Source organism: Ochotona curzoniae, unplaced genomic scaffold (assembly GCF_017591425.1).
Source record: "Ochotona curzoniae isolate NIBS_2020 unplaced genomic scaffold, NIBS_Ocur_1.0 scaffold_2453, whole genome shotgun sequence".
Lineage (NCBI taxonomy): Eukaryota > Metazoa > Chordata > Mammalia > Lagomorpha > Ochotonidae > Ochotona > Ochotona curzoniae.
The window spans coordinates 8,364,890-8,392,887 of NW_024467094.1; the positions used below are offsets into that span (position 1 = coordinate 8,364,890).

Consider the following 27,998-nt stretch of genomic DNA (forward strand, 5'->3'; position numbering starts at 1 on the left):
CTTCAAAAAGGATGGTCGGGGTGAGGGTGGCAGGAATCCTCCCCCAGAGGCCGCCCCTGTGGGGAAGGAAAGTGGCAGAGAGCAGAACCAAGGAGGGCTTGGGGGAAATTTGTGGAGGGAGGTGATAAGGGCCTGTGTCCGGGCGGGGGAACTCTGCTCTCAGGGTCACAGAAGCCCCTATCGGGCTGGTGTTTCCTCCCATTGCCCACCACCTTCCTGCCTCTGTCCACGCCTTCCCCGGAGCTGGAAGACAGAAGCTCCCAGCCACACCCTGGAGGACATTCTGTGCCTTCGGAGGTCTTTCTGCTTGCCTGTAAGCCAGGGCTGGGCTCGGGGAGGACTGGGCTCTGAGGGACGGTTGAGCACCTGCAGTGGTAGCTTAGGCTCGGAGGCGAGTCCGGGTGGGAGGTGGCGAAGTTGGGAAGTATGGAAGCCAAGTTTCCATAAGGGATCTTGGGCACTGCAGGTGTAGGGCTGGCGCCTGGAAGAATGATACAAGGGCTGGTTGGGGAGGTGGGGAGGAGCGTGGCCGCTCAAGTACCCCTCACCCGCACCCACCCGCAGGTCCCCATGCTGCTCCTGTTTTTGCTGCTCCTGTTGACCAGCCCCTCGCACCCCCATCATCCCTGTGAGGTCTCCAAGGTGGCCAGCCAGGTGGAAGTGAACTGTGATCGGCTACAGCTGAAGGCGCTGCCTCCCGGCCTGCCAGCAGACATGACCAGCCTCCACCTGGGTGAGAACACCCTGGTGACCTTCTCCATGGCCTCCCTGGTGCCTTTCAAACGCCTCGTCCAGCTCCACCTGGACCAAAGCGAGCTGACCAGTCTGCAGACTGACCATATATTGCCCCTGTTGCAGACACTGGATCTCTCCCACAACAAGCTCAAGACGTTGCCCTCACTGGGGCGTGTGCTACCCGCCCTCACCTCTCTGGACGTTTCCTTCAACTTGCTGGCGTCGCTGGCTTCAGACGCCCTGGATGGCCTGAGCCAACTCCAGGAACTCTACTTGCAAGGTAACAAGCTGAAGGCTCTGCCCCTGAACCTCCTGGCACCCACAACCCAGCTGCGGAAACTCAATCTGGCGGAGAACAAGCTGAATGACCTGCCCTCTGGGCTCCTGGACGGGCTGACGGAGCTGGACACGCTCTACCTGCAAAAGAACTGGCTGCGCACCATCCCTAAGGGCTTCTTTGGGGACCTCCTCCTGCCTTTCGCTTTTCTCCACGACAACCCTTGGTACTGTGATTGCAATATCCTCTATTTCCGTCGCTGGCTGGAGGACAATCCCCAAAACGTCTACCTGTGGAAGGAGGGGATGGATGTCAAGGCCATGACCCCCAATGTGGCCAGCGTGCGCTGTGTCAACATGGCCACCATACCCGTCTACACCTACCCAGGGAAGGGCTGCCCTGATGACGAGGAGGATCAGGATTATGATCAGTACTATGAAGAAAAGAAATCTGTAGGTGACACGCTGCCTGCCACGAGAACTGTGATCAAGTTCTCCATCAGCACTGATGCCCAGACAACAACCCACTGGGGCCTCCTGACATCACAGTCTCCTGCTGATCCAAGTCAAATGTCCTCCTTGCTGCCCCACGAGGAACCCACGTTGAGAGAGGTCAGTTCCACCACATTTCTAAACACAGCAGACTCTGCCGCATTCTCTACAGTGTCAGCACCTACTACAGCACCTACTGCAGCCGGGACCCAAAAATTCATAACCTGGAACACCTCAGGACCCATCTTGGTCTTGACAACCCTGGAGCCCAGCACAACTCCCATGACCTCTGATCCCACCACAACACCTACCACTCCCAAGCCCACCACAACACCTACCACACCCAAGCCCACCACAGCCCTGACTACCCTGGAGTCCACCTCAGAATCCACCACATTCCCAACCACCTCAGCCCCGACCAAGCCCAGCACAACCTCAACCGCCCCCAAGGCCACAACAGCCCTGACTGACCCTGAGCACACCTCAGAATCCATCACAGTTCCAACAACCCCCAAGCCCACCTCAGAATTCACCATATCCCAGACCACCTTAGCCTCTACCACCCCTGAGCCCACCACAGCCCTGACTGCCTCAATTCTGACTGGCTTGGAATTTGCAGCTTCCCCAGGGGCCCACCTGGCATCTCAAGGGACTTTCCGGAGCTCCAGCAGCGACCCTTTCCTCAGCTCTGACCTCTGCTGTCTCCTCTCCCTGGGTTTCTACATCTTAGGTCTCCTCTGGCTCCTGTTGGCTTCTCTGCTGCTCATCCTGCTGCTGACCCGGGTCCAGCCTAGGGAGCTGCAGGCCCTGGCCTCTGGCCAAGCTGCTCTGCCGGCTGTGGCCACACAAGTCAGTCACCTGGAGCTGCAACGGGGGAGGCAAGTAACTGTCCCCCGAGCTTGGCTGCTTTTCCTTCAAGGCTCACTCCCCACTTTCCGTTCCAGCCTATTCCTGTGGGTGCGGCCTAATGGCCGCGTGGGACCCCTGGTGGCAGGCCGGAGACCCTCGGCCCGCAGTCAGGGGCGTGGAGAAGATCTGCTGGGCATGGTGGGCATTAGGTATGCTGGCCACAGCCTCTGAGGATGGGTAATTTGGGGGGATCTGAGAGATGTCCTCCCAAAGGGCTTTCCTGTTGGGGTCTAGCTGGGATGGGATGGGGGTAGTCTTAAGTATATTCATTTACCAGCAGCCTCCTTTCCACCTCAAGGCATGTCACCTCTGCCCCCACATGTCAGGAGGAATTGGGAGATGGAGGGATTGAGCAGGACCACAGGACAAAGCCCCCTGTACTGGGAGGGGCCACCAGGCCAAATGGTTCTTCCCCAACACATTTGGGAAGGTTTCAGGTAAAAGCAAAGGAGCACGGCTTGCACAGGCCTCTGCGCATGATTTAGAAAGCAACCTTACCAAGATATGGGCACTGCTCGAGTGTCTCTGGCTGTTACAAATCAGGGTGGTTTTCTTTTATTCTGCTTAGCATTTTCCAGTCGTAATACACAATGCCCTCACTGGATAGCATTTGTATAATAAAAATGATTTGAACGTGACAATGTGCTGGGTACCTATCCTGAGCCATCTTAAGGTCCCAACAGGCCCCTACCTGAGTCATATGGCCCCTTCAGTGAACTCAGGGCCGGGGTTTGCCTGCACCTCTCCAGTGCCCACTGCTCTCTTGCAGGGGTGACCACCTGCTGGCTGGAAGAGTCAGATCCAGCTTGGGAACCCTAAGTCTTGCTGGAGTTTGGTGATGCTAAGGCCTGCCTACCTACCTGTAGCCGGCAGCACTGAGAGTGAAGGTGGTTGCCTGCCTGCACCTGCAGCTTTGGAAATGCACCTCTCCTTAGCAGAGGAAGGGTGGGCCCAGCCTGGTAGGTTTGAGTGAATTATTTGGATATTCTTGCCTTCCAATTAGGATGCAGGGACATGGAGCAGTTCCCTCCCTCTGGTTCCAAATTTTGCTCTTCCTAAGCACTTTGGCAAGCAGCTCTCCTGCCCAATGCAGGCTATGGAGCACACAGAATGGGATATAGGCCTTGTCTGTCTGGTTCCATGGGGTGCCCCTACCCATCTGGCTTTGGAAATATCTCCCCAGGCTAAAAATCTATAATCTCTTTCCCTTTTAAACTTCTATTCACACCTTTATCTGAAAGGCAGAAATTTTTTTCCCCACCCTCTGGTTTACTCCACAAACACCCACAGTAGCTAGCATTAGGTCATGCTGAAGCCATGAACCTAGAACCCAATGCACCTCCCATGCAGGGACCCAGGTACTTAAGACATCATTTAGATGCCTCCAAGTTGCTGCCTCCTAGGCATGTATGCCAGCAGGAAGCTAGAAGCCAGGGCAGAGCCAGGACCCAAGCTCAGGGCATCCAGTACAGGCCATGGGCATCCCAGGCCAAATGCCCACCCTGCTCCTGCATTCTTCCCTGGGATACACCATCAAGGACGTGCCTACCCAGCTTCCCCTCTGGCGACAGATGCCTTGATCTGTGCTCCAGTAATCATGAACATCTCATAGGTCACCTGCTTCTCCATGCTTCTCCTCCAGCCAGGAGTGCTGTGTCCACCTCCCCGATCCTTCCCAACAGCCTCACTGCCACTGGCACAGGTGTCTCAGGTTTCCCTGCTGTGGGTTACCGCTATACCCCATCTCCCAGCTGCTCCCCAGTCATCTTCCCCTCTAGACTTGGGACTTGTTAAAGTCAGGGTCCAGGCGTTCAAGTCCCTCCAAGTGGTGACTGTGGCCTGGGACACTGTGTACATGGAGGAGGCAAAGAGGCAGTAAGACAGAAGGATGCTGAGCCCCACTTCTTCCTCTGTTGACAATGCTCCGCCAAGGGAGCAGTTCCCACCTGCTGCCTGCCTGTCCCTGCCTGGCATGTGGCCCTTGGGCCTCTTGTCCTCAGCACTCCTTCCAGCGTGACCTTCCCACGCCCTTGCACGCCCCAGCAGGCTTTTGGCTCCTTTGAGAGCAGGGCCTGGGAGACACGCACCACCTCCTCAAGAAAGGGACAAGACAATAATTCCTCCAAGGGTTGGATCAGGACTCCACACCTCCCCCAGCCCACGAGGGTCATACTTACAAGACTCCCCATCGTCAGCAAAGGTAGTCACCAGGCCCCAGGCCTTTTCCAGGGATTATGGGAGATGACTTGTGCACCTGCCACCCTCCTGGACCAGGGGCCTGGAAGTCTGTTTCCTGAGCCCCATCAACTCTGGGGGCAGGAATGATTTACACAGCCTTGGCAGAAACCAGCAGGGTCTTTTGCTTTAATAATTTCTGCTGAAAACTCCAGTTCCTGATTCCTGGGCGGGGGGCGAGGGGGGACTTGGCTTCTTTGTCTAGTCTCCTCCCCTTTTACACCCCCAAAACCCTCTAGATGCGGTTATCACCAATGCAATTTATTAAGTCCCCAGTGAGGCATCCCACTGAGGACCCCTGGCCATCCTGTTGGCTTCTGCGGTCGGCCATCTCTTCCTGCTTCCTGGGGACCCCACGGGAGGGACCTTCTGCTGTCCTGTATCCCTGAAGCAAACACCCAGGAGGAGATCAGAAATCTCCAGGACTTCGCCAGCCCCTCCCCAAAGCACAGCCAGGGAGGGAGTGGCCACAGGGGCCAGGACAAGCTGGAGGAGGTGACAAAACAGACCAAAGTCCTTTACCATGAAAGGAGGAGGGGGAACCACACTGTGGAGGGGCAATAAATAGAGGGGCCTGGGGCAGCTGAGTCCAGGGCCCTCCCGCTGTCCACCCCAGGGCGCAGTGACCGGAGTAGCTGGTGACCGGGAGCCCTGGCACACTGATTCCGGCTCCCGGCTTCCTCAGCCGCTGAGGAAGAGACGCTTGTAGGCCTTGTTCATCTGCTCCAAGAAGATGAAGGTGAGGACCGTGTGGGGGCCCAGGCGGGCATAGTACGGTGTGAAGCCCTTCCACAGGCTGAAGAAACCCTCGTAGCGCACCACCTTCACCAGCACATCCTAGGGAGACAGGCGGGTAGGGTGCTGCGGCTCAGGCCTGACCTTGGGGCCCTGCGTCCCCTTCCCCAAAGCCCTCCCCAGCTGTCCCAACCCTCCAGCCCCAGCCAGGGCAGCTTCCTCACCAGCCCATTTTTGTATTCTGGCTTCCCGTCAATCATGCGCATGTTCTGGATCCTGAAAGGGAAGAAATTGAGGGGAGAAGGACCGTGAAATGCAGAAAGGGGGTCATCTTACTCCCCTTTGCCAGGTCCAGGCCTGCCCTCACCGGGTCTTGACAATGTCCACGGGCATGGAGGCGGCAGTGGTGACGAGGCCACTGATCATGCTGGCGCAGAAGTGGCACAGGATGTTGTCGGAGAAGTAGCCTGGAGGGGAGAGGAGAGGAGGGTGAGGCGTGCAGAGCGTTGACTTGGACGGGACTCAGGCCCGGCTGGGAGTTTGGGGCCCAACTCTGGGTCTTACCCGAGTCCAGCAAAAACTGCTTTGATTGAGAGTAGGAGGCGAGCTGGGCAGCATTGACGACGACAGCCCGTGCCATGGTGGGGATACAGCCCTGGAGACGGGGAGCAGGCAGTCAGTCAGGAAGGCAGAAGCCCTGACCCCTGACCCCACATCTGTCAGGCCGAGCCTCAAGCCCCTTCACTCACCCGCCATAGTGTGGGGACACCCTCTTCCCGGGCAATTCGAATCAGGGCATTGAACACGTTTTTGTAACCACGGCGTTGATCAGCTGGAAGCCTGTTGGGAGGGCAAGGAGAGGTGACGATCAGGATGGCCCATCCGGACCCAGAAACGCGAAGGAACGTTAGCCTGAGCACGGAACTAATCTGTTCTAGAACTGGAATGAAAACATAGTCTTTTGGGGGCCAGCGTGGTGGTACTATGAGGTAAGTCACCACTTGCAACTTCCTTAAGGGTGTTGGTTAGTGTCCCGGCTGCTTTACTTCTGATCCAACTCCCTGCTAATGCGCCTGGGAAAGCAGCAGAGGAAGGCCCAGCTGCTTGAGCCCCAGCCGGCATGAAGCTCCTGACTCTTCCGCTTTGGCCTGGCCCAGCTCTGAGTGTTGCAACCATTTGGAGAGTGACCAACAGGTGGAAAAATCTCTCTCGCTCCCTCTTCTTGGTAACTGCTTGTTGGGGAGAATTAATCATTTCATTCTAGATCTTGTGCTCAGAGCTGTAACTCACCGGCCGTCGGCGGTCATTCGGATCAGAGCCACCTCCGCTGGGGTTCCCACAAAAGCACCCGTTGCACCTGCAGTCATGCCAATCAGGGCCTTCAGCAGAAAGCCAGGAGGTGTGCCGTCAGCCCCGGTCAGACGCTCAAACAGCACGGTATAGATGCCAAGACGTGTCGTGGTGTAGGTGGCCTGGCGCAGCAGGCCAGCAGATAACCTGGAGAGCAAAGGGCATCAGTGTCTCAGGGCCAAATCTGTAGCCTTCCAAACCACACGCTATTCCCCCAAGCCTGGAGGCCCTCGGTACCCGGTGTAAATGCCCCTTAGCCCTTCTGCCCTCAGGATGCTGGTAAGGGCATGGAAGCTGGTTTTGTATTCTCTCGTCTTGGCTCCTTCTCCACTCAGCTGCATGCGGTTCTTCACCAGATCCAGGGGTTGCACAAACACGGTAGCTCCCATCCTAGAGAAAGGTGGAGGCAGGGTTAGGGGACACGTGTCTCAGATCTACTGAAGCCCACCGCAGCCCGGCAGCAAGGGTTTACAGAGGCTAAGGCCTACCATGGATTACGGATTAAGGAGGGCTGGCAGGCAACGGGTTCTGAGAACTCCCTTGTCCAGCAGGGGTCATGCCATGAAGCTTGATCCAAGTAGCTCCACAAGGGTGGGGGTTAAAGCAGGGAGCCCTGCATGCGACCCAGGGAGGGGAGCATGGGAGGACCCACGCCTTGGAACACTAAGGAGAGCCCCAAGAGTCACTTAAGGGAACTCTATGCAGCCTTGCAAAGCCAAGTCAACAGACCTTGTAGCTGGGCAGAGGGTGTGGGGGTGGTGGGTCGTTCCAAGACCGTGCATGCAGCCAGGAGCCTTGCAAGGAGTGTATAGAATGTCGCAGCCCATCAAGAACCTCCCCACACGCTGGGGGATCGTGCTGTCCCACGCAGTCTCAGCTCACTGAGACTACCCAGCGATGCACTGGACACCTCCTTCTCCGGTCCCATCCCCCAGGGCCTGAGCTTACCCGGCCAGGCCCCCAAACAGGAACTTGACGGACTTAGGGGAGGTACGGGGCTTGCCGTCCATCCCGCCGGCCCCGGGACTCGCCGTCGCCGCCATCGCCACTCAATGGGCCCAGGCTCCCGGGTCCCGAGAGCGCGTGGCCCCTCTCGCGCCCAAGGTGACACCGCGCGCGCGCACGAAGCCGAGTGCGCGTGCACACCCCTCCAGCTGCTCCGGTCCGGCACGCCAGCCGGGAGTGAGCGCCGCGCAGGCGCACAGCGCAAAGGCCGCCGGGAGGCTGGCGTCGCTGGGGGCGGAGCTTCAGGGCCGCGTGCGGAGGGGCGTGGCCGATCTGGAACCCGCTCGTCCCGAACTGCAATCGCGGGAAAGTAGGGAAGCATTGGGTTCGGCGTCTCGCGAGATCGACAAAGTCCAGGCTGCCAGGAGTAGGAGCACTCTCGCGATATCTAAAGCCAGCTTTTGGGGGTGGGGGAGGAAGGTGGTAAGCATTCTCGCGAGACTTGGAGCTACGGTGGCGGCGGCCAGAGGGAGCCGAGAGGTAAACAGGGCAGGTCCAGTTCCCGGGCACGAAATGGGAAATGGTTAGGTCCCCTTCGGGAGGCCCCCGGGCTGCCTCCGTCTCTGCAGGCATTCCCGCCATCGCTAATTTTTCCCTTTAACCGGCCTTCCAGGACCGGAAGTCCTTCGTCTGGAGCGTCCGATGCTGGGAGTGACCCTTTGTCGGATACCTTTTTCCGGGGGATAGGAAGACGGCCCACCTGGCCGGAAGTCCCACCTCCTGGCGCTCCCCGAAGTTTTCCCCCTGCTGTCACCTGTGTCTCCTACCGTCCATTGCCCCGGTTTCGTCCTCCCCCATCCAGGAAAAAGGGTCCATTGAGTGTGTCTGGCCCAGCTCCTCTCGCTCCCCGAGTCGGGGTTCCTTCCCCGGCGCCCCCATGTAGCTGGGCAGGGGGCCTGGGGGTGGTCGGACCCCTGGGATCCTAGGGCGCAGCATCCCTCTCCTGCTGTCGGCCTTCCCGATCTCTGGCTGCCATGCACCCGTCGGCCTTCCCGCTCCCTGTGGTGGTGGCCACGGTGCTGTGGGGAGCAGCCCCCGTCCGAGGGCTCATTCGAGCGGTGAGTCTGGAACGGACGCCTGACGGAGGCGGCGCAGAGGGGAGGGCTTGCGGCTCGAGCGGGACCCGGACTTTTTTTTTTTGCCCGCAGACCTCGGAGCACAATGCCAGCATGGACTTTGCAGACCTACCAGCTCTGTTTGGGGCTACCCTGAGCCAGGAGGGACTCCAGGTGACTTGCTTCTTCTCCCCGGCCCCATCCTTTAAAATTTTTTTTTTTAACTCTCCAAATCCTCCCTGCTGGGCCGGGGTTGAGGAGCCCCTCCCCGGGTGAAGCTTAAGAACCAAGTGCATGAACATGTGTGGTGTCCAGAATCTAGAGGGAGAAACCTAGACCTCCCAGCTTACTGAGCTAAAAGGCAGGGTGAGGGGCTGCTTGCCAGTGTGGTCTCCAGCCTGTTAGTGTGATTGCATGACCTTGGCCATATTTGTTGTCACTGCAAATCTTTGTTTACTGTGAAGACAGCCTGTGAAAGTTACTTTGGAGTTACTGTTGAGGGTTCCATGAGATAAGACAGTTAATAGCACTCTGTCTTGCAAAGACTGCCATGCAGCAGGAGCTCAGATGGGCTGTGGATCTGGGTACCGACTAATCTAGGAAAGGGACATGGAAGCTGGGATACAGGTCAGCGCATCCAAGGAAGAATATAGACTCTTGGGTTTGGGGTGGGGGTGCTGAGACCCCAGGAATGAGAAGCAGCTCCAGATGAGACACTGTACTGTGTGAGGCCCATGTCCAGGGAGAAGCCTAATTGTTATTTGCCTCTTTCCCTTAGGGGTTCCTTGTGGAGGCTCACCCAGACAATGCCTGCAGCCCCATTGCCCCACCACCCCCAGCCCCGGCCAACGGGTCAGTCTTTATTGCACTGCTTCGAAGATTCGACTGCAACTTTGACCTCAAGGTTGCTGAATATATGGAGCGGGAGCTGGGAAGCTGAGGGTGAAGAAGGTGGTTCCGGAAATGAAGGCAGATGAGGTCAGTGATGGCTTCCCCCTCCCCACTTGTCCCCCTAGGTCCTGAACGCACAGAAGGCTGGGTATGGTGCAGCCATAGTGCACAATGTGAATTCCAACGAACTGCTGAACATGGTGTGGAATAGCGGTAAGGGTGGAAGGGCTGGAGGCGCGGGCCAGAGAAGCCAGCATGCTGGGCGGGATGGGACAGAGTTCCCTGAGAGCATGGGGAGTGGGAGGTGGAGCCCCCCGCCTCACCACCAGCCCCCTTACAGAGGAGATCCAGCAGCAGATCTGGATCCCGTCCGTGTTCATCGGGGAAAGGAGTTCCGAGTACCTGCGTGCCCTCTTTGTCTACGAGAAGGGGTAGGACAGGGGCTTACCCCACCCCCTCCATGTTCCCAGAACAGTGGCATTGTCCTCTGAACTTTGTCCCCATGCCTTCCTGGCCCCTCAGACACTGGTTTTCCTTTCCCCAGGGCCCAGGTGCTTCTGGTCCCAGACAATAGCTTCCCTTTGGGCTATTACCTCATTCCCTTCACCGGGATTGTGGGGCTGCTGGTTCTGGCCATGGGAGCGGTGATGGTGAGTAGCAAAGGGGACAACGAGATGGGGAAGAGCAGGACTTACAAAGCCAGACGGGAACAGAGGCATGGTTTGTGCACATGTCCAGTTCATTCCCTGAGCCTGATCCATCTGCTTCCCTTCTCCTAGATAGTTCGCTGTATCCAGCACCGGAAGCGGCTCCAGCGAAATCGACTCACCAAAGAGCAACTGAAACAGATTCCTACACATGATTATCAGAAGGGTAAGGAGTCAAGGGGAAAGGGATCCCTTTTTCACAACTTACCTGCTCTTTGGAGGAGTCTGAGTCTAGGAAATAAGAGGTTAAAGGGCAGGGAGCGAGCATGAGAAGGCATCAGCTTGAGGGGCTCCCTGTATTACCCATCGATTCTTGAGGACAGACAGAAATGGAGTTGAGCTGGAAAGCAAAGGTGGTTAAGGCAGCTGGGAGAAGTAGAAGGGTGGACCCTGCCTCCAAGGGAGGAAGCGGAGAGGGCAGAAAAATGGGAGTGGAGAGGAGGAACAGGTAAAGGGAGGAGAGGCTGGGTCTCCTGGCCCTGTAGCTGCCAGTGCCCATATAAGGCGATAACAGGAGGCCTGCCCCATTTCCGCTCCTCCTCCTGTCTCTCCACCCTACACCTCCCCCAAAACCCACTTCCTTACCTCTGCTGGTCTGCTTGAGCTAACACCCCCCCCCCCTCAACTAGCTTCACCCAGCCAGCTCTTACATAGGTAGAAACAGGAGAAATAGGTTTTTGCAGGACTCTGCTCTACCCCAGCCCTCATCCTGAGGTGTGTCACTGGGCTTATTTTCTCTCCAGGGGACCAGTATGACGTTTGTGCTATCTGTCTGGATGAATATGAGGATGGGGACAAGCTGCGGGTCCTCCCCTGTGCTCACGGTAAGGCTGGCACTGCCTGCATCCAAACCAGGTGCCCAGTGCTCAGTCAGGCACCAGCTGTTCCACCTCCTGCCTCTCTGCAGCCTATCACAGCCGCTGTGTGGACCCGTGGCTCACCCAGACCCGGAAGACGTGCCCCATCTGCAAGCAGCCTGTCCACCGGGGTCCTGGTGATGATGAGGAGGAAGAAACTCGGGGGCCAGAGGAGGGTGAGGAGGAAGGGGAGCCTCGCGATCATCCTGCCTCAGAGCGCACCCCACTCCTGGGCTCCAGCCCAACACTCCCCACTTCCTTTGGGTCCCTAGCTCCAGCCACCCCCATCTTCCCTGGGCCCTCAACAGACACTCCACCATCTCCTTCCTCCGCTATCTTGGTGTAATGTTCCCCTCTTCACACCTCTGGTGACCTATTTGCACAGGCCCTCTTCCTCCCTCTGCTCTCCTAAACTGAGGGATGGGAACACTTGCATTCCATGTCACTCCTGCACCCAGCCTCAACCTTTGGAGGGTGGGGTCAAAAGGACTGCATCTTCACTGTTGGGTTAATAAAATTGTTTTTGTGGACTAAAGTTCCATCACTGTACCTGGGTGAGTTGAAAGGGACAGGGATCCTGGAGAAGATAACCTGGACTCAGAGGGACAGCCCCACAGGCATTTGTGTGACTCAGAGGGAAGCCCCACCCACTCATGAGGGTGACTCAACCAGCCCTGCCTTAGCCGCAGGCTTGGACCCATTCTCTAGTCCAATGACACTATTCTGTCAAGCACTAATTCCACTAGGGCGCTGGAAGGTCTGTGGGAGGGCTAGGCCAGTAGGTTCTTTGCCCCCAGCTTCTGGTGCCTCATCCTCTGCTCAGGATAAAGCAAGACAGTCTGTTCCCTCATCCTGATACCCACTCAAACCACACGGCACCTTGTTAGTAGAATCTTTTTTTATTCAGAAAAAAAAAAAAAACCCAAAAAACAAAAAAATGTTCTCCAATCACACACAGGAGGGGTATGGGTAGGGGGAGGTATCTGTCCATCCAGCCCCAGCCCCCAACCCATGTGGTTTTGGCAGCAATAAGGGTGTGGGATAATGGCCGAAAAAATAAAAATGGTGTTTGTGTGTATGTGGGAAGGAGGGGTGCAAAAGCTGTGGGCCGTGGTGGGGGGAAGGGGCAGACGAGGTCAGTACTGGGAACGCCGCAGGTGGGAGGCCATTTCATAACATTTCTTGTTGATCAAACCGCCATGGACACCTTCTTTGCCCATCAGTAGGACTAGCGCTGGAGAAGAGAGAAAGCAGGCTAGCACCCAGGTGTCCCCTCCCACCCCCTGCCAGCTGTTCGGCAGCTGTCCAGCCCCGGAGGCTGTAACCCAACCTCACCCTCCCAACCCCCCCACAGGCAGCCTGTCAGTCACCCTGAAACAATGGGGCTTTTCAAAAGGGGGGAGAGGAGCTAAATGCTGCAGACCAACAGACCCAAACCTAGGGGTCAAAGGCTGGGCCTAGCAACGGCTGGCTCATCCACAGCCAGCCGCTCACTATATAAGCTTCTAACAAAAAGAGCTCCAAAGAGGAGATCCGGGTGCTGACGGGAGACAATTCAGTCAGTTCCCAAATGTATTTCTAATGTGAGGATCCAGAGAGGAAGGAACTTGAAGAGGTACTGCAGTTCAAACTGCACCAGAACTGGTGGAAGTTGCAGCGTGATTGCACACTGACCCCTTTCAGGCTGGAGAACCAACACTAAGCCCCAAAGGGGAACAAAGCTCCAACTCACTCTTGGCAGTCATGGTGACAGTGACATTGAAGGTGGGCGCTCCGCTGCCACTCTTGGTGCGAAGATCCATGGTGAACTCCCCATCCTGTAGCAGCGAGTCCCGAATCACCGAGCACTTCTGGCCCCCAAGTGTCAGCCCATTCACAAAGAAGCTTGACCGGTCTTGGCCAACCAGGACACCAACCTCAGCTGGCTGCAAAAAGACACCAAGCCCCCATCAAGTTGTGCACCAAGGGTGCCACCTGCTTGCGACTTCCGGCATGGGGCGGGGGGAGTCATATGCTGTAAGTTAGCCTGCTCCCACCACAGCCTGCATTGGGAGAAAGCTAGGGCGAAGAGGACCTTCAGCCCTAGAAATGGGGAGGCCAGGAGGAAGGGGTGAGATCTGGGAGAGCAAAACTCAGGAATTACAAAAAAATAAAGGGCTGGGAGTCTGGGAGTGGAGGAGCCGGCGTCCGTGGATGCTCAGACCGCTCCTCCAGGAAAAGCAGAAGCCGGCAGGGGAAGGGAGGGGGCAGGCGAGGCCGCAGAGGCAACTTTGCCCTTATTTGGTCAAAGGTTCTGCGGGCGCACTCGGGGGCCCGGACGCCAGGGTCTCCAGGTCGCCCGGAGTCCAGGCCGGGGTGACCTCGGGCCGAGGCCGGGGAGCAGCCCCGGGGGGCTCTGCACCGCAAAGTTGGAAAAGTTCTGGAAGGGGGGTGGGGCCACATCCGCCAGGCGGCTCCCGGGTCTAACGGGACCCCCTCTCGGGGTACCTCGCTCCCCATCCCCCTTACACCCCAAACTCCATATCCGGTCCCCTCCCGCCCGGAAATCCCCTTCCCCCCTCTTCTGAACTTCCGCTCCCCCTCCCCACTTCCGGGCAGTGTGGCCAGGGGAGGCGGCGGTGTGGACACGGCCGCACTGACCATCCATCCCTCTCTTTCCTGCCCTCAACCACTCTCTCTTCTCCAAGTTCTCCCAAAGTTCCCTCGCTCCGGGTCAGGCCCGGATGGCGGGAAGGGCGGGCGAGGGGGAACTTCCGGGATTGGCCTCCCAGGAATGTGGGGCTGGCCGGGCCGACTTGGGGGGCTCCGGGGGGCGGGGAGGCGGCCGCGCCCTCTCTAACGGAGTCGGGAGGGACAGGGAGCCCCTGGAGGGCGGGCAGGGGCCCGAGACCACGCGCCCGGGCCGCCCTCCCGCACGAACAATGGTGGAGGGGCGCGAGAGGGCGGCCGGAAGGGGGAGCTTGGGGAAGGAGGCGTCCCCCCACCCCAGAGTCCCTCCTCAGGCACAATCCCGGGCGCAATGGCAGCGCGTGCCCGCCCCGCCCTGGGGGAGGCGGAAGTGGGCCGCGCACCGGGCGGCGGGGCGCGCCCCTCCCCGGCCCGTGCCCCGGATGTAACGCCCCGTCGCGGCAAGCGGGGCGGCGGGCGCAATGGTGGCCGCCTGCCCGCCCGGGCTGGGGGAGCCTTAGCGAGGGGGTCCACGAAGCGGGGACCCCCCAACACCTCCCAGCTCACGTGCAGCCGCCGCCATTCGCACCCCGCTTCTCCCGGAGGCCTTCCCCTAAGACCCTCCCCCAAGCCCGGCCTTCCCGCTCCGGGCCTCTCCAGTACCGTGATGTTGACGAAGGTTTTGCCCGGCACGGCGGCCCAGACCGAGGGCGAGTCCTTGTAGCCGACGATGGCCGCGTCCTGACAGGTCCCATCCGCCATGAGGTTGTCGATGTAGGCGTTCCACCCGGCCATGGCGCTGCTGCTCCTGGAGGGGACGGGGCTGCGAGGGCTGCGCGGCGGCTGCTGCTGGGGGGCCGCGGGCTGGCGGGCGGGCGGGCGGTCGGCGGAGAGCTCGGGGCACGCGCTGCCGTCCGGACCGCGGCTCTGGAGCAGTGCAGCAGCCCTCCTCGCACCGCCACTTCCTGCTCCTCCCCCCCACCCCTAGATTTTTATTTGCAAAGGGCGGTAGGGGCGGGGCCTGCTCCCCAATCCCTCCCTGCCCGCCCCCCACCACCACACACGCCTGCCCAGACACAGAAGTTTGTGCAAATGCAGTTTTTTTTTTTCCCCCTTCTTAAAATCCCTCCCCCTTATTGCAAAATGTGCAGAGTTCGATGGAAAGCTATGTAAAATGATGGGTGTGTGTGTGTGCGCGCGCGCGCGGCGTCCGGTAGTGACTGGGGAAGAGGTTCAGGTTAGGGAGCTCTCGGCGCTTCAAGTTTGCCTTTAATAGGCAGACGTGGGTAACGGGGCGAGGGAGCGGGCCGCTCAAAGGAAGGGGGCCGGCGGGGATGGAGAGGAAGAGTTGGCCCGTGGAAGCGCAGACGGGGAAGCCGGGGTTAAACGGAACGGCTCCTCCCTCCCCCACCTCCGCCTGCGGGCAGCGGGCGGCGGCGCGCGCCTGCGCGGGGCCGGGAGCGCGTGGGGCGGTTGGGCCGGCGGCGGGCGGCGTGGACCCTCGTAGGATGCCTGGGAAGAGCGAGGAGGGACTTGACATCGTCCCTCCGCGCCCCCTTCCCCTGTCAAAGATCCGAGGGGACACGGCTCGCACAGGGCGAACCCGTTCCAGCGCATCCCTTGGCTGCTGCGGCCACCCACGCCTCGCCCTCACGTACCAGTCCCGCCCGTCCCCTGGCCAGCAGCTACGGTCACTCGTCGTGCCCCTTGTCCCGTGTCCGCCGAGGTCACCAAGCGCCGCGGCCCGACGGGCGGGACTACTTCCCACCCCCACCCCAGGGCGGAAGAATACAGAAGTTCCAAGACCGACAACTTTAAAAAAAAAATTTTTTTTTTTTTCAAGAAAGTCCCTTCTCTGTGGGGCCCATTGGGGTTTTTCCTTGTGTTCTCAGTAAAAGTTGGGTGCGGATGGCCAGCCCTCCGCCCAGCGCGAACCGAGTGGCCGGCCCGGACCCTCGCCGCCGCCCAGGGCTGGGCCGCTTCCGGCCCGTCCGGGGGAGGGGCGCCGGGGTCAGGCCGCGGCCCCCAGCGCGGGAACGGGCAGGCTCCTCCCAGGCCGTCCCGGGCGGACCTGGGCCGGGGGTCTCCCGGCGCCCCCACCCTGCCGAGGCCGGCGGGCCCCCCAGCCCGCGCGCGTTCCTCGAGAGCCGCGTGGCGGAGTCGCGGGCGGGGCCGCCCTGGGGCACGTGGCGGCGCTCCCCGCCCGCCATCCCCTGACCTCTGACCTGCCGCACCCCCCACCCCGGGAGGAATAATCCCTGCGGGAGCGGCCTGAGATAAGGGGGTGGGGAGGGGCTTGGGGTGGAGGGTTCGCGCTCCGGCGGCGGCCGGGGTGAGTCACCGGGCGCGGGCCGCGCGGCGCCGGCGGGAAGGACTCCAGCTCGGGGGCGCGGCTGCAGCCGGCCCGACGAGGCGGGGTTAGCGAGTGCGGAGACCCAGCTCCCTCCCGGGCTGCGAGCCGCCGGGCGTCGGGATGTTCACAAAGGCCATCCGCTCCCTCCCCTCCATTCGTGTGTTCACCCCTGACTCCCCCGACCTGCACGGGGCGACGTTCCGAACCTGCCCCGCAGTCCTGCAAGGTCGGCGCCGCGCCAGCCCTTCCAAATTCGTTCCGAGTCCCCTCCCCTTACGCCCTAGCTGGCCGGGAGAGGGAAGGATGGGCTGGCGCCGCGAGTGGCCCTGATGAGGCTCCTGAGAGGTGAGACCCTCTCGCCTCCTGGGTACGGAGGGGTGGAGGTGGAGTGGGGGCTTCAGTGTGAGACCCCAACAGCCCGCGCAGATTCCCTGCTCCCTGCCTGCAGCCCGGCGAGCCGAACACGTGTGGGTGTCAATCCCGCAGCCCCTCTCACAGGCCCCCTCCTCAGCCGGGCCAGGGCTCAGGTTTCCCCTGGCATTTCCCAAAGGGCACTAGTTCCTCTTTAACCTTTGCAGAAAAGGAGCGGAGCGTGATCCCCAGAGAGGAGAGAGAGACCCCCCCCCATGGGAAGCCCCTCCCCTGCTCTTTCTGACCAGTGGAATTAAAAGTAGAGAGTTTTTATTGGGGGGGCAAAGAGAGAGGGGGTGTGTTTATCGTTGTCCTGGAGGAGCGGGGAGACAGGTGTCCTGGGCCAAAAGGCTTCTGCTTTAGGTTATAGTGGGCACTTGGCGGCCAGCTTGGTGTGGAAGGGGGAGGATGGAGAGGCGGGGCTCGCTGGGGACAGGGTGGCTCTCGGGGATAAATGCCCAGCCTGAGAGGGGTGAGCTGACACTGTCCCAGCTGCCACCTAGACTACGAGCTCCTTCCAAACTCCAGCAGAGACATCCCAGGTCTGGTGACTCCCAGCCCCAAAGGGTGGTGCTAGTTTGGAGAAAGTCGGGTGTGTGTGTGTGTGTGTGTGTGTTTGTGTGTGTGTGGTACCGGGCGGGGATTTCAGCATTTTTTTCTCCTTTGAGAACTGGGTTTGCTTGAGAAAGATTGGCAGGGCTGGAGTACTGGGTCATCCAAGGAAAAGAGGCTGTGAGGAGTGGGGAGGGGTGTCTAAGGCCAGTTAGAGCTGCCTGAGATGGAGATTGAAGCCCACAAAAGTTTGGGACCAAGATGAAAATCAAGTACTGGGGGCTCAGAAGCAGTAGGGAACTGACTGGCAGGCTGAGAAGGTAGAGGAAGGCACCAGGGTAGCTTGCGGGGGAAGGCGGGGCGGGTGGACTGCTGTGATGGAATCCAAGATGCTGAAGAGGTGAGGGGCCTGGTGTCAACCCCAGGGTGGAATAGGAGCTGCCCAGGATGGGGGAGGGGGCTGCGCCTGTCTCTTTGGTCAGTGACCTTTTTGAGGGGGTATTTTTAGCTGCAGCACCTGCCTGCTTGGGGTGGGGAAGACTCTTAAAGGGCAAGGGATTTCTGGTTCCTTGAGACATCGACCGTCCACGCTCACACCACGCGCCTCGCAGCCATGGCCATGCAGAAAATCTTCGCCCGGGAAATCCTGGACTCCAGGGGCAACCCCACGGTGGAGGTGGACCTGCACACAGCCAAGGGTAATCCAGGCCCACTGTTGTCTGGGAGGGGGCTCACAAGAACCCCAATGCCAGCTTCTACTCCTGGGCCCTATCCTCTTCTGCCCCCAGGCTTCTTCCAGCCTGACTGGGGAGTTGGGAGAAGCCTCAAGTTCTTGGGCTCAGAGCTGAGCCCGCAGCACTTTGCTGGTGGGTGGGACTCTGATGTGGCTGTGATTCCTGGCTCCTAGGCCGATTCCGAGCAGCTGTGCCCAGTGGAGCTTCCACAGGGATCTATGAAGCCCTGGAACTGAGAGATGGAGACAAATCCCGCTACCTGGGCAAAGGTGAGGGCAACTCAGCACAGCAGCAGGCTTGGGGTTCAGGACGGGGGTAGAGGCTGGGCACCCCCACTTTGGAGGAGCTAGGTTCCTGATTGACCTGGGAATGGGAACCCTCTCTCTGGCTTTTCTAGGGGTCCTCAAGGCTGTGGAACACATCAATAAGACCCTAGGCCCTGCTTTGCTGGAAAAGGCAAGTATAGGAGCCTGCTCCCCTGCCGCACACACCTGCCGCTTCATCTGGCCAGCCCTTCCAGCCCCCCAAATATTCCATGCACCTGTCTTCACACATGTGCCCCGACTCCTGAGACATCTGACACTCCTCTGCCCTCCCCTCTACAAATCTGTCCTTCCAGAAACTAAGCGTTGTGGATCAAGAAAAAGTGGACAAGTTTATGATTGAGCTGGATGGGACTGAGAACAAATGTGAGTTGCAGGGCGGGAGCCCCAGAAGGTCCCCCATGTCACTGGCTGGGGCCTGGCAAATGTTAACTTCCATATCCCACTTTGGGGGAATATACCGCAGCTAGGTGGGTTTCTACTCAACCCACAGGCATTTCCTGAGGCCTGCACTCCACCAGGTTTGCCCCTGTGGGACGCACATGTGCAGTGAACGTGGTCTCCTGGATCACCCTAGTGTTCTGGACCCTTCCTGGGGTGGCTAGAGGGAATGTTCCAGAGATCATCCCAATCCCTGCCAGAGGGGCACTCACCCTCCCTTCCCACTTGCCTCTTTGCAGCCAAGTTTGGGGCCAATGCCATCCTGGGCGTGTCCTTGGCCGTGTGTAAGGCCGGAGCGGCTGAGAAGGGAGTCCCCCTCTACCGACATATCGCAGACCTCGCCGGGAACCCCGACCTGGTGCTCCCAGTGCCTGTGAGTGCAGAGCCACCTCTCCCAGCCAGAGCCCCGGGAAAATCCACCTTTCAGACCCAGCTCCAAAGAAGCAGTTTCCTGAAACTGAATCTCTGGCTATGCTCCACCCTCCCTCTTTCCCACAATCCAGACTCTCCTTAAGCCTCTAGCTGCTTCCTTCCCTTGCCATGTAACCCGTTCCTTCACATTCCAATCTGAGCCTCACTAACTCTTAACCTCATTCCACCCTGTACGCCATCCCCGTCCCCCCAGTTAGAGTGCCAGCTTCATCATAACATGGATCTTGGCATTTCTGTATATATCTTTACTTTTTTTTTTTTTAATGTGAAAGGCAGAGCGTCAGAGATACATTCCTTCCACTTGTTCACTCTCCAAATGGCTGCAATAGCCAACACTGGGCCCAGATGGAAACCGGGAGCCAGAAACTCCATCCTGATTTCCCAAATGGGCGTCAGGGGCCCAAGGACTTGTGCTTTCTCACTAGCAGAAGCGGCAGCTGGATGGGAAGTGGAGCAGCTGGGACTTGAATCCACACCTGCCCCTGTATCTTCTTGAGTCCTTGTTAAACTCCTTTTAATGGGAACCTTTTGAACTCTGGCCTTAGTAATGTTACCATGTATTGTTCTAGGAAGACTGTATCACAGCAGCAGATGCCTGAGACAGTCTGGGGTTTGATCCTGGCTCTGCCTGTTGAGTGTGTGATCTCAGGCAGGTAGTTTAACCTCTCACTGCCTCCTCGCGGTAACAGGGGAGGTAATAACTGCCTGGAGCCAAGAGTGTTGGCCATCACCAGACACAAGCTAAGAACTTCGTGTTCTGTTTCATTAATTTTCATTATTTTATAATTTTAAAAAACATTTTTGCCTTTTTTGTGCTCATTTTCAGCAAAAAGATCCTGCAGGAAGGTTATTATTATTATTATTATTATTTTCTGGAAATGAGGAAAGAGGCCTCTGAGGAGCAGCCCCTCAGGGCAAGGCAGGACAGCCCTGGGCCCAGCCTGGGGTGCCCTCTCCCATCCACACCTCTCCTCCTCCAGGCCTTCAATGTCATCAACGGGGGCTCCCACGCTGGCAACAAGCTGGCCATGCAGGAGTTCATGATCCTGCCCGTGGGCGCCAGCTCCTTCAAGGAAGCCATGCGCATCGGGGCCGAGGTCTACCACCATCTCAAGGGGGTCATCAAGGCCAAGTATGGGAAGGATGCCACTAACGTGGGAGACGAGGGCGGCTTCGCACCCAACATCCTGGAGAACAATGAGGGTCAGTGCTGAGTCCCTGGGGATAGCGCCCTGGGTCCCCATTGTGAGGAGGCTGCAGAGAGCATGGAGCTCTCGGGTCCTCTCACTCCTGCAGCCCTGGAGCTGCTGAAGACGGCCATCCAGGCTGCCGGCTACCCAGACAAGGTGGTGATCGGCATGGATGTGGCAGCCTCTGAGTTCTATCGCAATGGCAAGTACGATCTTGACTTCAAGTCACCGGACGATCCTGCCCGGCACATCACTGGGGAGAAGCTGGGGGAGCTGTATAAGAGCTTCATCAAGAACTACCCTGGTGAGACTCCCCAGTGTTGCAGCCTTCCTGCCTCCCCGCTGCTGGGCCAGACACATCAATTCCATGTCCTGCTTTGCCAGCTAATTAAGCTCCTTGCCCAGCCCAACCTCTTCTGACTTCACCCTGCCCTTCCCATGAGCCCATTCTGACCTCTCACCCTGGTTCTGCTCTCAACTCCAACCAGTGGTCTCCATCGAGGACCCCTTTGACCAGGACGACTGGGCCACCTGGACCTCGTTCCTTTCGGGGGTGGACATCCAGATTGTGGGGGATGACCTCACAGTCACCAACCCCAAGAGGATTGCCCAGGCTGTGGAGAAGAAGGCCTGCAACTGCCTGCTGCTCAAGGTCAACCAGATTGGCTCGGTGACCGAGTCCATCCAGGCGTGAGTGCTGCTGGGCTCCCGTGCCTCCCCCTGCCCCAGCCAGGCTGGCCCACTGACTCCAGCTCTACCTTGCCCTGGCACCTGATTGCCCACATCTGGAACACTGCCTTGACTAGCCCCTGGGCCTGGCTCCAAGAGCGCGGCCACAAAAGCCCCGCCAGGCCAACCAGAGCCTCTGCTCTGCCCACAGCACTTCAGAGGCCCAAATTTAGGATCAGAAACTTTCCTCCCACTTCCCAAAGAGCTTAGGCACTGCCTGCCCTGAAAAGTGCCCACTACCTGAAAGAGAAAGTTAAAGCTCCACCCAGTTCTTGGCATTCCCACTAAGGGGGTCCTACAAGATGTCATCAAATATCCTATCTCCCCAGCTGCAAACTGGCTCAATCTAATGGCTGGGGGGTGATGGTAAGCCACCGCTCCGGGGAGACAGAAGACACCTTCATCGCCGACCTGGTGGTTGGGCTCTGCACAGGACAGGTACCCATAGCTTCCCTATCCCAAGGAACCAGCTGGAGAGTCTTATCCAGGCTGCCCCTGGGGCCAGCTCCAACCCTCCAAATCTCTTCTTCTTAGATCAAGACTGGTGCCCCATGCCGCTCAGAGCGTCTGGCCAAGTACAACCAACTCATGAGGTACAGTGGGGCGGGGACGCCTGGGCACTGAGGAGCTGAGAGCTACCAGGTTGGAAGGCAACAGCTCTAACTCTTTCCACATTCCAGGATCGAGGAAGCGCTCGGGGACAAGGCCGTTTTTGCTGGACGGAAGTTCCGTAACCCGAAGGCCAAGTGAGAAGTGGGAGTCTCCGGTACTCCGCTGGACAGATGCTGGCCTTCAAGCTTCTCTCCCTGAAATAAACACTGGTGCCAACCACGACAGCGGTGTGCTCCTTTGTGGGAGGGAGGGAGGAGATGCTGGCCTCTGGGCTGGGGAACACAGAAGGCAGGAGTGGGAAGGACAGATAGCACCCCTGGACCCTGCTGGGCTGAGGAGGAAGTGAAGCGCTCACTCAGAGCGGAAGTTCTGTGTCTCTACAGCAGAGGAAGTTCAGGTTTGGAAGGAGACTGGAGGAAGCAGGTGCCACATGTGCAGTGAGGCTGAAGGGGTGCTAACAGAACAAGGCACCAGCTAGGGGAGGAACAATGGGTCCATTGCCACTAGGGGGGAAGCTGGGCACATGTGTGCAGGGAGTGCCCAGCGAGTGCTGAAGAGGGCAGCCACCTCTTACACGGAGCTCCCCAGGGTCTGGAGCTGCTCTCAGTGTCTGAGAGCTGTGCAAGCTAGTTCTGGCAGACAGTTGCCACGATCCTCATTTAGCAGGCAAGGCAACTAAGGCATAAAAGGTGAAAAAATGTCACTCAGGGTAGCAGAGTTAGCAACTGGCAGAGCCAGGATCCAAAGCCAAGTCATTTGGCTCTAGCAACGGCTCTTAAAATACCTATCTGGGGCAGCCATTTCACCCAGCACTAAGCCGCTGCCTGGGATGCCCCCATCCCGTATCGGAATGCCCTGGCTTCACTCCCAAGTCCAGCTTCCTGCTGATGTGCACTCTGGGAGCCAGCAGGTGGTGGTTCAAGGACCTGGATCTCTGCCACCCACATCAAGACCTAGGCTGAGTTCCAGGCTCCTGGCTGCAGCCTGGCCCAGCCCTAGCTACTGCAGACGCGTGGAGAATGAACCTGGAGGTGCAAGATTCTCTCTTAGGCTTTCACATAAAATCAGTGAAAAAAAAAAAAAGTTTCTTACTAACCGCTAGGCTAGGGACCAGTAAGGAGCCACCCCGACCTATTCCAACAGCAACCGCATACTCTGCTACCTTCAATTACTCCTCTTCCTGCTGCCACTACTTCTGAAACAAATCAGGATGCTGGGTCAAACAGTGTTTATTGAATATAAAGTGACCCCCAGCCCCATGGAGAAGGTTCTAGGTAGAACCGAGAATAACACAGATTAAATACCCACCTGTACAGTCACACTTTTTCACAAATATGCACTAACATACACACCACTGACACACCAGCTCCCAGATTCAACACCTGCGCCCCCCAGCCCGAGTGGCAGCTGAGAGTAGGTGGTTCAGAGGTGGGGCTCTAGGATGGATTCTAATAGCAGCAGCCTTGTCCCTCTTGTCCCCTGTCCTGCCCCCAGGGGTCAAAGGGAAGCCAGGTGGGGTGCCTAGGAGGTGGGTGGCAACTCTTCCCCACTCTGCCGCAGACGCTTCTTGGCGCGAATCTCGTTCATGGCCTCTTCGATGGAGCGGGTATCCCTCTTGTTGGCCACGGGCACTGGGGGCAGATGAAAGGGTAGGAGAACCTAGGAGCCCCATGTCTCAGGCACCCCTGCGCTGCCCACGTCCCAGCTCCTGCCTGGGGCCTTACCGCAGCCATAAGTCTTGTTGGCCTGCAGCATGTGTGCTGCGTCCTTGGCTGCTCCCTTGCCGATGAGGTGGCTGTACTTGTCCTTGTAGTCACTGGCAGGGTTCACCACCACGGGTCCCCGCTGGGCAGCCTCCTCCTCCTCCTGCTGGGCCAGCTCCTGGGGGGTGCAGCCGTTGGGACCTGGTGTTCAGGGGCTGCACCCTGCTCAACCTCCATGGGCCGGGGACTGCCTGTCAGCCACAGCTTACCTTCAGCCTCCGCTTCTCCTCTGCTTTCTGGGGATCCCACTCCTCACCGCGGCGGTAGGATTCCAGCTCCTCATCTGAGGGTGCAAACTCCTGGGAACCGAGGGAACACAGACGCCTCACCTTCTTGCTCTCCTGGGGTCCGTGTGTGTGTGTGTGTGTGTGTGTGTGTGTGTGTGTGTGTGTGTGTGTATGTGTGTGTGTGTGTGTGTGCGTGCATTTGGGGCGGGGGTTGATTTCACCTTTTTGAAGATCATGACGTAGCGACAGTCGTCATCTTCCCCGAAGGAGAAAGATGTCAGGCCAGCTACTTCCACCACATCATGTCTGGGCAAGGACAGTGGAGAGGACAAAGTATGCTGGGGACTCAAAGGAGCCTAGGCCACTTTTCCAGGAGCTCCCCCAACCCCCAAGGCCCTCTCAAGACCCCCACTTCCTGCATCCCCACCCTAGGGACACTCACAGAATGCTCCTCTCTATCTTGTTCATCGGCTGAAACTTTTTCTTGATCTGCCCGCTGTCTTGGATGAAATCTGACACCTCTTTCTCCATCTTGGGAGAGGGAAAGCGAAGGGGCCCTGAGCCCACGGTCCTGCCCTGTGACCCCTTCCCCGCTCCCCACGACTGCCCCTGCCTCCAGGCCACCCGCCCAGGGTTGCGGTCTTCATCTTTCTTAAAAGATGTTTTTCCAACAAAGCTGCATCCCCAACCTGCCCCTTCTATTTCAGACTTCCTGTGGCTGCCTTTGATCTCTCTCCGTTGATCTTACCCTTTTACGAAACTCCAGTTTCTGCTGTTTGTCTTGCTCTTGTAGTTTCTTTAGGCGGGCCGCCTGCTCTGGGGGTGAGAAATGGCAGCGTTGAGTCCAGGGCTATGAGCACAGGTGGGGACAGTGCATCGGGCTTCAGGGATGTTTCGTGTCCTCTGAGAAGTGACAGGCTGGGAAGGTGGGATTGCTATCTGCCCAACCAAGCACCTACTGATGCTTTTCATACACTTCACACCATGCTAAGCCCAGGAGGACCTCGAGGACAGAGACACATCTTTGCCTTTTGAGAACACACAGCTCCCCGGCTGGCACTGTGGCACAGTGTGATCCCCTGCCAACTGTGACATCAACGTCCTGTACTGGAGTCCCAGCTGCTCTGTTCCCACCTCAGCTCCCTGTGAACGAGCCTGGGAAAGCAATGGAGGAGAGCCCAAAGTACTAAGGCCCCTCCCTGAACCCATATGGGAGACCCAGGGAGTTCTCTGCTAGAGTCTGGCCCAGCCCTGACCAGCGTGACATTTGGGGAATGAATCACCAGATAGAAGATCCATATTCAGCTTTTCAAATAAATCTTAAGGAAATTAAAGGGGGGGGGGTAGGGGAAGGAAGGATCAATGTGATGGTTCAACTGGCCAATGTTCCGTCTGCAAGTGCCGGCTTCCCGAAAGGGTACCAGTTCATGTCCTATCTGCTCCACTTCCCATCCATCTCCCTGCTCATGGACTGGGAAAGCAACAGAGGACAGCCCAAGTCCTTGGCACTGTGTACCCACGTGGGAGACCAGGAAGAAGCTCCTGGCTCCAGATAGGCTCGGCTCCAAACATTGTGGCCATTTGGGAAGTGAACCAAAGAATTAAGATCTTTTTATTTCCTTCTCTCTGTAAATCTAACTTTCTGGTAAAAATATGTAAATCTTTCAAAAAAAAAAGTAAGACTTCACAGTTTAGTGGGAGAGGCACATATCAGAATTACGTGAACTCATTTCACAGCCCCCTCGGGGAAAGCAACAAGCCAATTCTTCAGGCACTGCATGGGGAAGGCAAAGGGAGGAAGGCCCTGGCTTCCAGAGTCATCACCCCATTGTCTACACCAGAAAGGACAAACTGTTAAACCTCCTGTATTTTCTACCACTGTCCCCTACTCTGCCACATCCCACTTGTGCAGACAGGAAGATGAAATGGCTAGTCAGACCCCTTCTCCTTCCGGGGCGCAGGTGTCCTGCAGGATTAGCTGTGGGGAAAGACCCCCAACCCCTCGGCACTGGGGCTCTCTGCAGGAGGGCTTGCTTCTTTCTTTATTTTTAAAAATTAATTTATTTTTATTGCAAGGTCATTATATATAGAGACAGAAAGGAGGGAGGGAGGAGATAGGAAGATCTTCTGTGCAAAAATTCACTCCCCAAGTGTCCACAATGGCCAGTACTGCATTGATTTGAAGCCAGGAAAGCCAGGAGCCAGGAACTTTCTCCATGTCTCCCAAGTGGGTGCAGGGTCCCAAGGCTTTGGGCCGTCCTCAACTGCTTTCCCAGGCTACAAACAGGGTGATGGATTAGAACCAGCGCCCATATGGGATCCTGGCGGTGCTTCAAGGTGAGGACTTTAGCCGCTAGGCCACCATGCAGATGTGTGGGGAATGAATCTTGTCTTTCTTGTCTTCCTCCTCCCATCCCCTGCCCCCACCACCAGACCGCGTCTCCCCCTCCTTCCACAGGCTGCCCTGACCCACATCCTGTTTCCCTGGGCACCTGCGAAGAACTAACATGTTGCAACTTTTTCTCCAGTGTTTCTCTCCAGTCCCTCTATCTTTCCCCAAGGACGGCTGGCTGGCCTAGGAGCTGGCATCTCGCTGACCTCACCAGGTGCCCCACTGCAGCTGCTCACTGGTCTCTGTCTTTTCTGTGTCTGGGGAGGTGGCCTAAGATTATGGTTGAGAAGATAGTTTAACAGTCACGCCTGCGCTTGACTGCCAGTTCCTAACCCTGTGACCCCAGGCAAGTGACTCAACTCCGAACTGCAGCTTCCTGGTCTGTCGTCGGCCGCCACCCACCCCCCACCGAGACAGTCATATTGAATGTTTCCAAGTCCTTGTTCCCATCATGCGCCTTCCTTCTTCAGAGCTTCCACATACACAAGGCCTCTGCCTGAGACACTGTCCGCTTTCATTTCAGAGCTTCCACATACACAAGGCCTCTGCCTGAGACACTGTCAGCCTTCATTTCAGCTTCGGACTCAACTCCCTGCAGTCTGGGTTAGGGCTGAGGGCACTCTAGTATTTTCCTTTCAGAGGGTTATGAAGTGCCTGCGTGGTCACCTCCCCAGGGATCATCTCAGCCTCTAGCCGTCCAGCAGATCCAGGAGGCCCTGCCCTTGTGGGGCTCATGCATGCTCTGGTGCACAGGTCTGCAGCTGGGTAGGGGTCCTTGCCATAGCGCGAGCAACCGCATGGGGCACGAGGGGGCAGCAGAGGAGCAGCTGGGAGGGGCAGCAGAGGAGGAGCGGGCAGAGCAGTAGATGGGGAGGGGGAGGGGTGCAAAGGGGGATGGGGAGGGCAGCAGAGGAGGAGCGGGGGGGGGGTGCAGAGGGGAGCGGGCAGGGCAGCAGAGGGGGATGGGGAGGGCAGCAGAGGAGGAGCGGGGAGGGGTGCAGAGGGGAGCGGACAGGGCAGCAGAGGGGGATGGGGAGGGCAGCAGAGGAGGAGCGGGGAGGGGTGCAGAGGGGAGCGGGCAGGGCAGCAGAGGGGGATGGGGAGGGGTGCAGGAACGCGTCTAACCACCTGGCTCCCAAGCTAGGGACCGAGGCTGGACTGCAAAGGAGGACGGAGCCCGAGACCTCGGAGGCCGAGCTTGAGCCTGAGACAGCCAATCGAGGTGACGAGACTACGGACGGGCGTGCCCTGAGTCCAATCGCGGCACGGGCGCGGGAGGGCGGCGAGGGACGCGTTACCAATCAGCGAACGGCGTCAGCAGACAGGCGGGGCCGCCCGCTAATTGGAAACAAGGACTGCAGAAGGCCAGCGTGGGGAGAAGGGGCGGGGGGCGGGCGCTAGGCGGCGAGCAGCCAATCAGCGTCCGCCCAGGGCGGCGGGGCGCGGAGGGTCTCGGAAGGGGCTGAGGGGGTCTCTCGGGGGGTCAGCGGGCGGCGCTGCCCACGGAGGGGAGGGGTGCGGTCCTGGGAACCGGGCCAGGGGAGGCGGCCGTGACTGCGGGGACCTCACCTCGGGCCTTGCGCCGGGTCTCCTGGTCCCCGAGGCTGGGCGGCTTCTCCATGGAGCTCAGGATGGAGCCCAGTAGGTCCGCCATCTTGGGAGTGACTGAGAAGGGGCGGCGCGTCTTAAAGGGAAGGGCGAAATCCCTTTAAGGCCGGAAACACGTCGGCGGCGGAAAACCCCGCGGTCGCCCCGCCCGGGCGCTGGTCGGTGACGAACCGCTGGACGCCGAGGCCCCGCCCCACGCCGGCCCCGCCCCTCCCCGAGGCCCCGCCCCCGCGCGGACACAGACGCCGGAGACTGGCTGGTGCAGCGATGTTTAATGGCAATTCGTATAAACCAAGCCCATGCACAAGTAGAAAGTG

General features: G+C 58.6%; 6 protein-coding genes across 12 annotated transcripts; 3 read left to right on the forward strand and 3 right to left on the reverse strand.

The window, feature by feature from the left end:
* Positions 1–251: 251 nt before the first annotated feature.
* Positions 252–3,050, forward strand: GP1BA (glycoprotein Ib platelet subunit alpha). Its single transcript, XM_041001252.1, has 2 exons — positions 252–313; positions 565–3,050. Exon 2 carries the CDS (start codon positions 571–573, stop codon positions 2,581–2,583), a length of 2,013 nt encoding a protein of 670 aa, XP_040857186.1. The 5' UTR covers positions 252–313; positions 565–570; the 3' UTR covers positions 2,584–3,050.
* Positions 3,051–4,748: 1,698 nt separating this feature from the next.
* Positions 4,749–10,983, reverse strand: SLC25A11 (solute carrier family 25 member 11). Of its 4 annotated transcripts, XM_041001851.1 has the most exons (9): positions 10,599–10,983; positions 10,379–10,522; positions 6,970–7,122; positions 6,673–6,879; positions 6,132–6,222; positions 5,947–6,037; positions 5,750–5,849; positions 5,607–5,658; positions 4,749–5,484 (listed from the first exon to the last, which is right to left on the reverse strand). In XM_041001851.1, exons 3-9 carry the CDS (start codon positions 7,119–7,121, stop codon positions 5,329–5,331), a joined length of 849 nt encoding a protein of 282 aa, XP_040857785.1. In that variant the 5' UTR covers position 7,122; positions 10,379–10,522; positions 10,599–10,983; the 3' UTR covers positions 4,749–5,328. The 4 variants fall into 4 exon arrangements, with proteins under 4 accessions (XP_040857785.1, XP_040857784.1, XP_040857783.1 ...); XM_041001850.1 differs by lacking the exons at positions 10,379–10,522; positions 10,599–10,983 and adding an exon at positions 7,714–7,962; XM_041001849.1 differs by lacking the exons at positions 10,379–10,522; positions 10,599–10,983 and adding an exon at positions 7,681–7,962.
* Positions 8,082–11,777, forward strand: RNF167 (ring finger protein 167). Its single transcript, XM_041001848.1, has 10 exons — positions 8,082–8,217; positions 8,351–8,795; positions 8,886–8,966; positions 9,571–9,696; positions 9,809–9,896; positions 10,024–10,114; positions 10,228–10,333; positions 10,463–10,556; positions 11,134–11,214; positions 11,298–11,777. The coding sequence occupies exons 2-10, from the start codon at positions 8,712–8,714 to the stop codon at positions 11,591–11,593; spliced, it is 1,047 nt and encodes a 348-aa protein (XP_040857782.1). The 5' UTR covers positions 8,082–8,217; positions 8,351–8,711; the 3' UTR covers positions 11,594–11,777.
* A 353-nt stretch (positions 11,778–12,130) lies between these two features.
* PFN1 (profilin 1) lies at positions 12,131–14,851 on the reverse strand. The gene is made up of 3 exons (XM_041001853.1): positions 14,578–14,851; positions 12,980–13,172; positions 12,131–12,481 (listed from the first exon to the last, which is right to left on the reverse strand). The coding sequence occupies exons 1-3, from the start codon at positions 14,707–14,709 to the stop codon at positions 12,384–12,386; spliced, it is 423 nt and encodes a 140-aa protein (XP_040857787.1). The 5' UTR covers positions 14,710–14,851; the 3' UTR covers positions 12,131–12,383.
* Positions 14,852–16,378: 1,527 nt separating this feature from the next.
* Positions 16,379–21,910, forward strand: ENO3 (enolase 3). 3 transcript variants are annotated; one of them, XM_041001255.1, is made up of 12 exons: positions 16,379–16,612; positions 17,842–17,928; positions 18,138–18,233; positions 18,362–18,420; positions 18,584–18,653; positions 18,968–19,101; positions 20,141–20,363; positions 20,457–20,654; positions 20,839–21,040; positions 21,409–21,517; positions 21,614–21,672; positions 21,760–21,910. In XM_041001255.1, exons 1-12 carry the CDS (start codon positions 16,597–16,599, stop codon positions 21,827–21,829), a joined length of 1,323 nt encoding a protein of 440 aa, XP_040857189.1. In that variant the 5' UTR covers positions 16,379–16,596; the 3' UTR covers positions 21,830–21,910. The 3 variants fall into 3 exon arrangements, with proteins under 3 accessions (XP_040857189.1, XP_040857190.1, XP_040857191.1); XM_041001256.1 differs by lacking the exon at positions 16,379–16,612 and adding an exon at positions 17,163–17,220; XM_041001257.1 differs by lacking the exons at positions 16,379–16,612; positions 18,362–18,420; positions 18,584–18,653 and adding an exon at positions 17,163–17,220.
* A 994-nt stretch (positions 21,911–22,904) lies between these two features.
* SPAG7 (sperm associated antigen 7) lies at positions 22,905–27,774 on the reverse strand. 2 transcript variants are annotated; one of them, XM_041000430.1, is made up of 7 exons: positions 27,643–27,774; positions 24,430–24,497; positions 24,124–24,200; positions 23,903–23,987; positions 23,664–23,753; positions 23,416–23,572; positions 22,905–23,322 (listed from the first exon to the last, which is right to left on the reverse strand). In XM_041000430.1, the coding sequence occupies exons 1-7, from the start codon at positions 27,725–27,727 to the stop codon at positions 23,213–23,215; spliced, it is 672 nt and encodes a 223-aa protein (XP_040856364.1). In that variant the 5' UTR covers positions 27,728–27,774; the 3' UTR covers positions 22,905–23,212. The 2 variants fall into 2 exon arrangements, with proteins under 2 accessions (XP_040856364.1, XP_040856363.1); XM_041000429.1 differs by having other exon boundaries at positions 24,124–24,212; positions 27,643–27,769.
* Between the last annotated feature and the right edge of the window lie 224 nt (positions 27,775–27,998).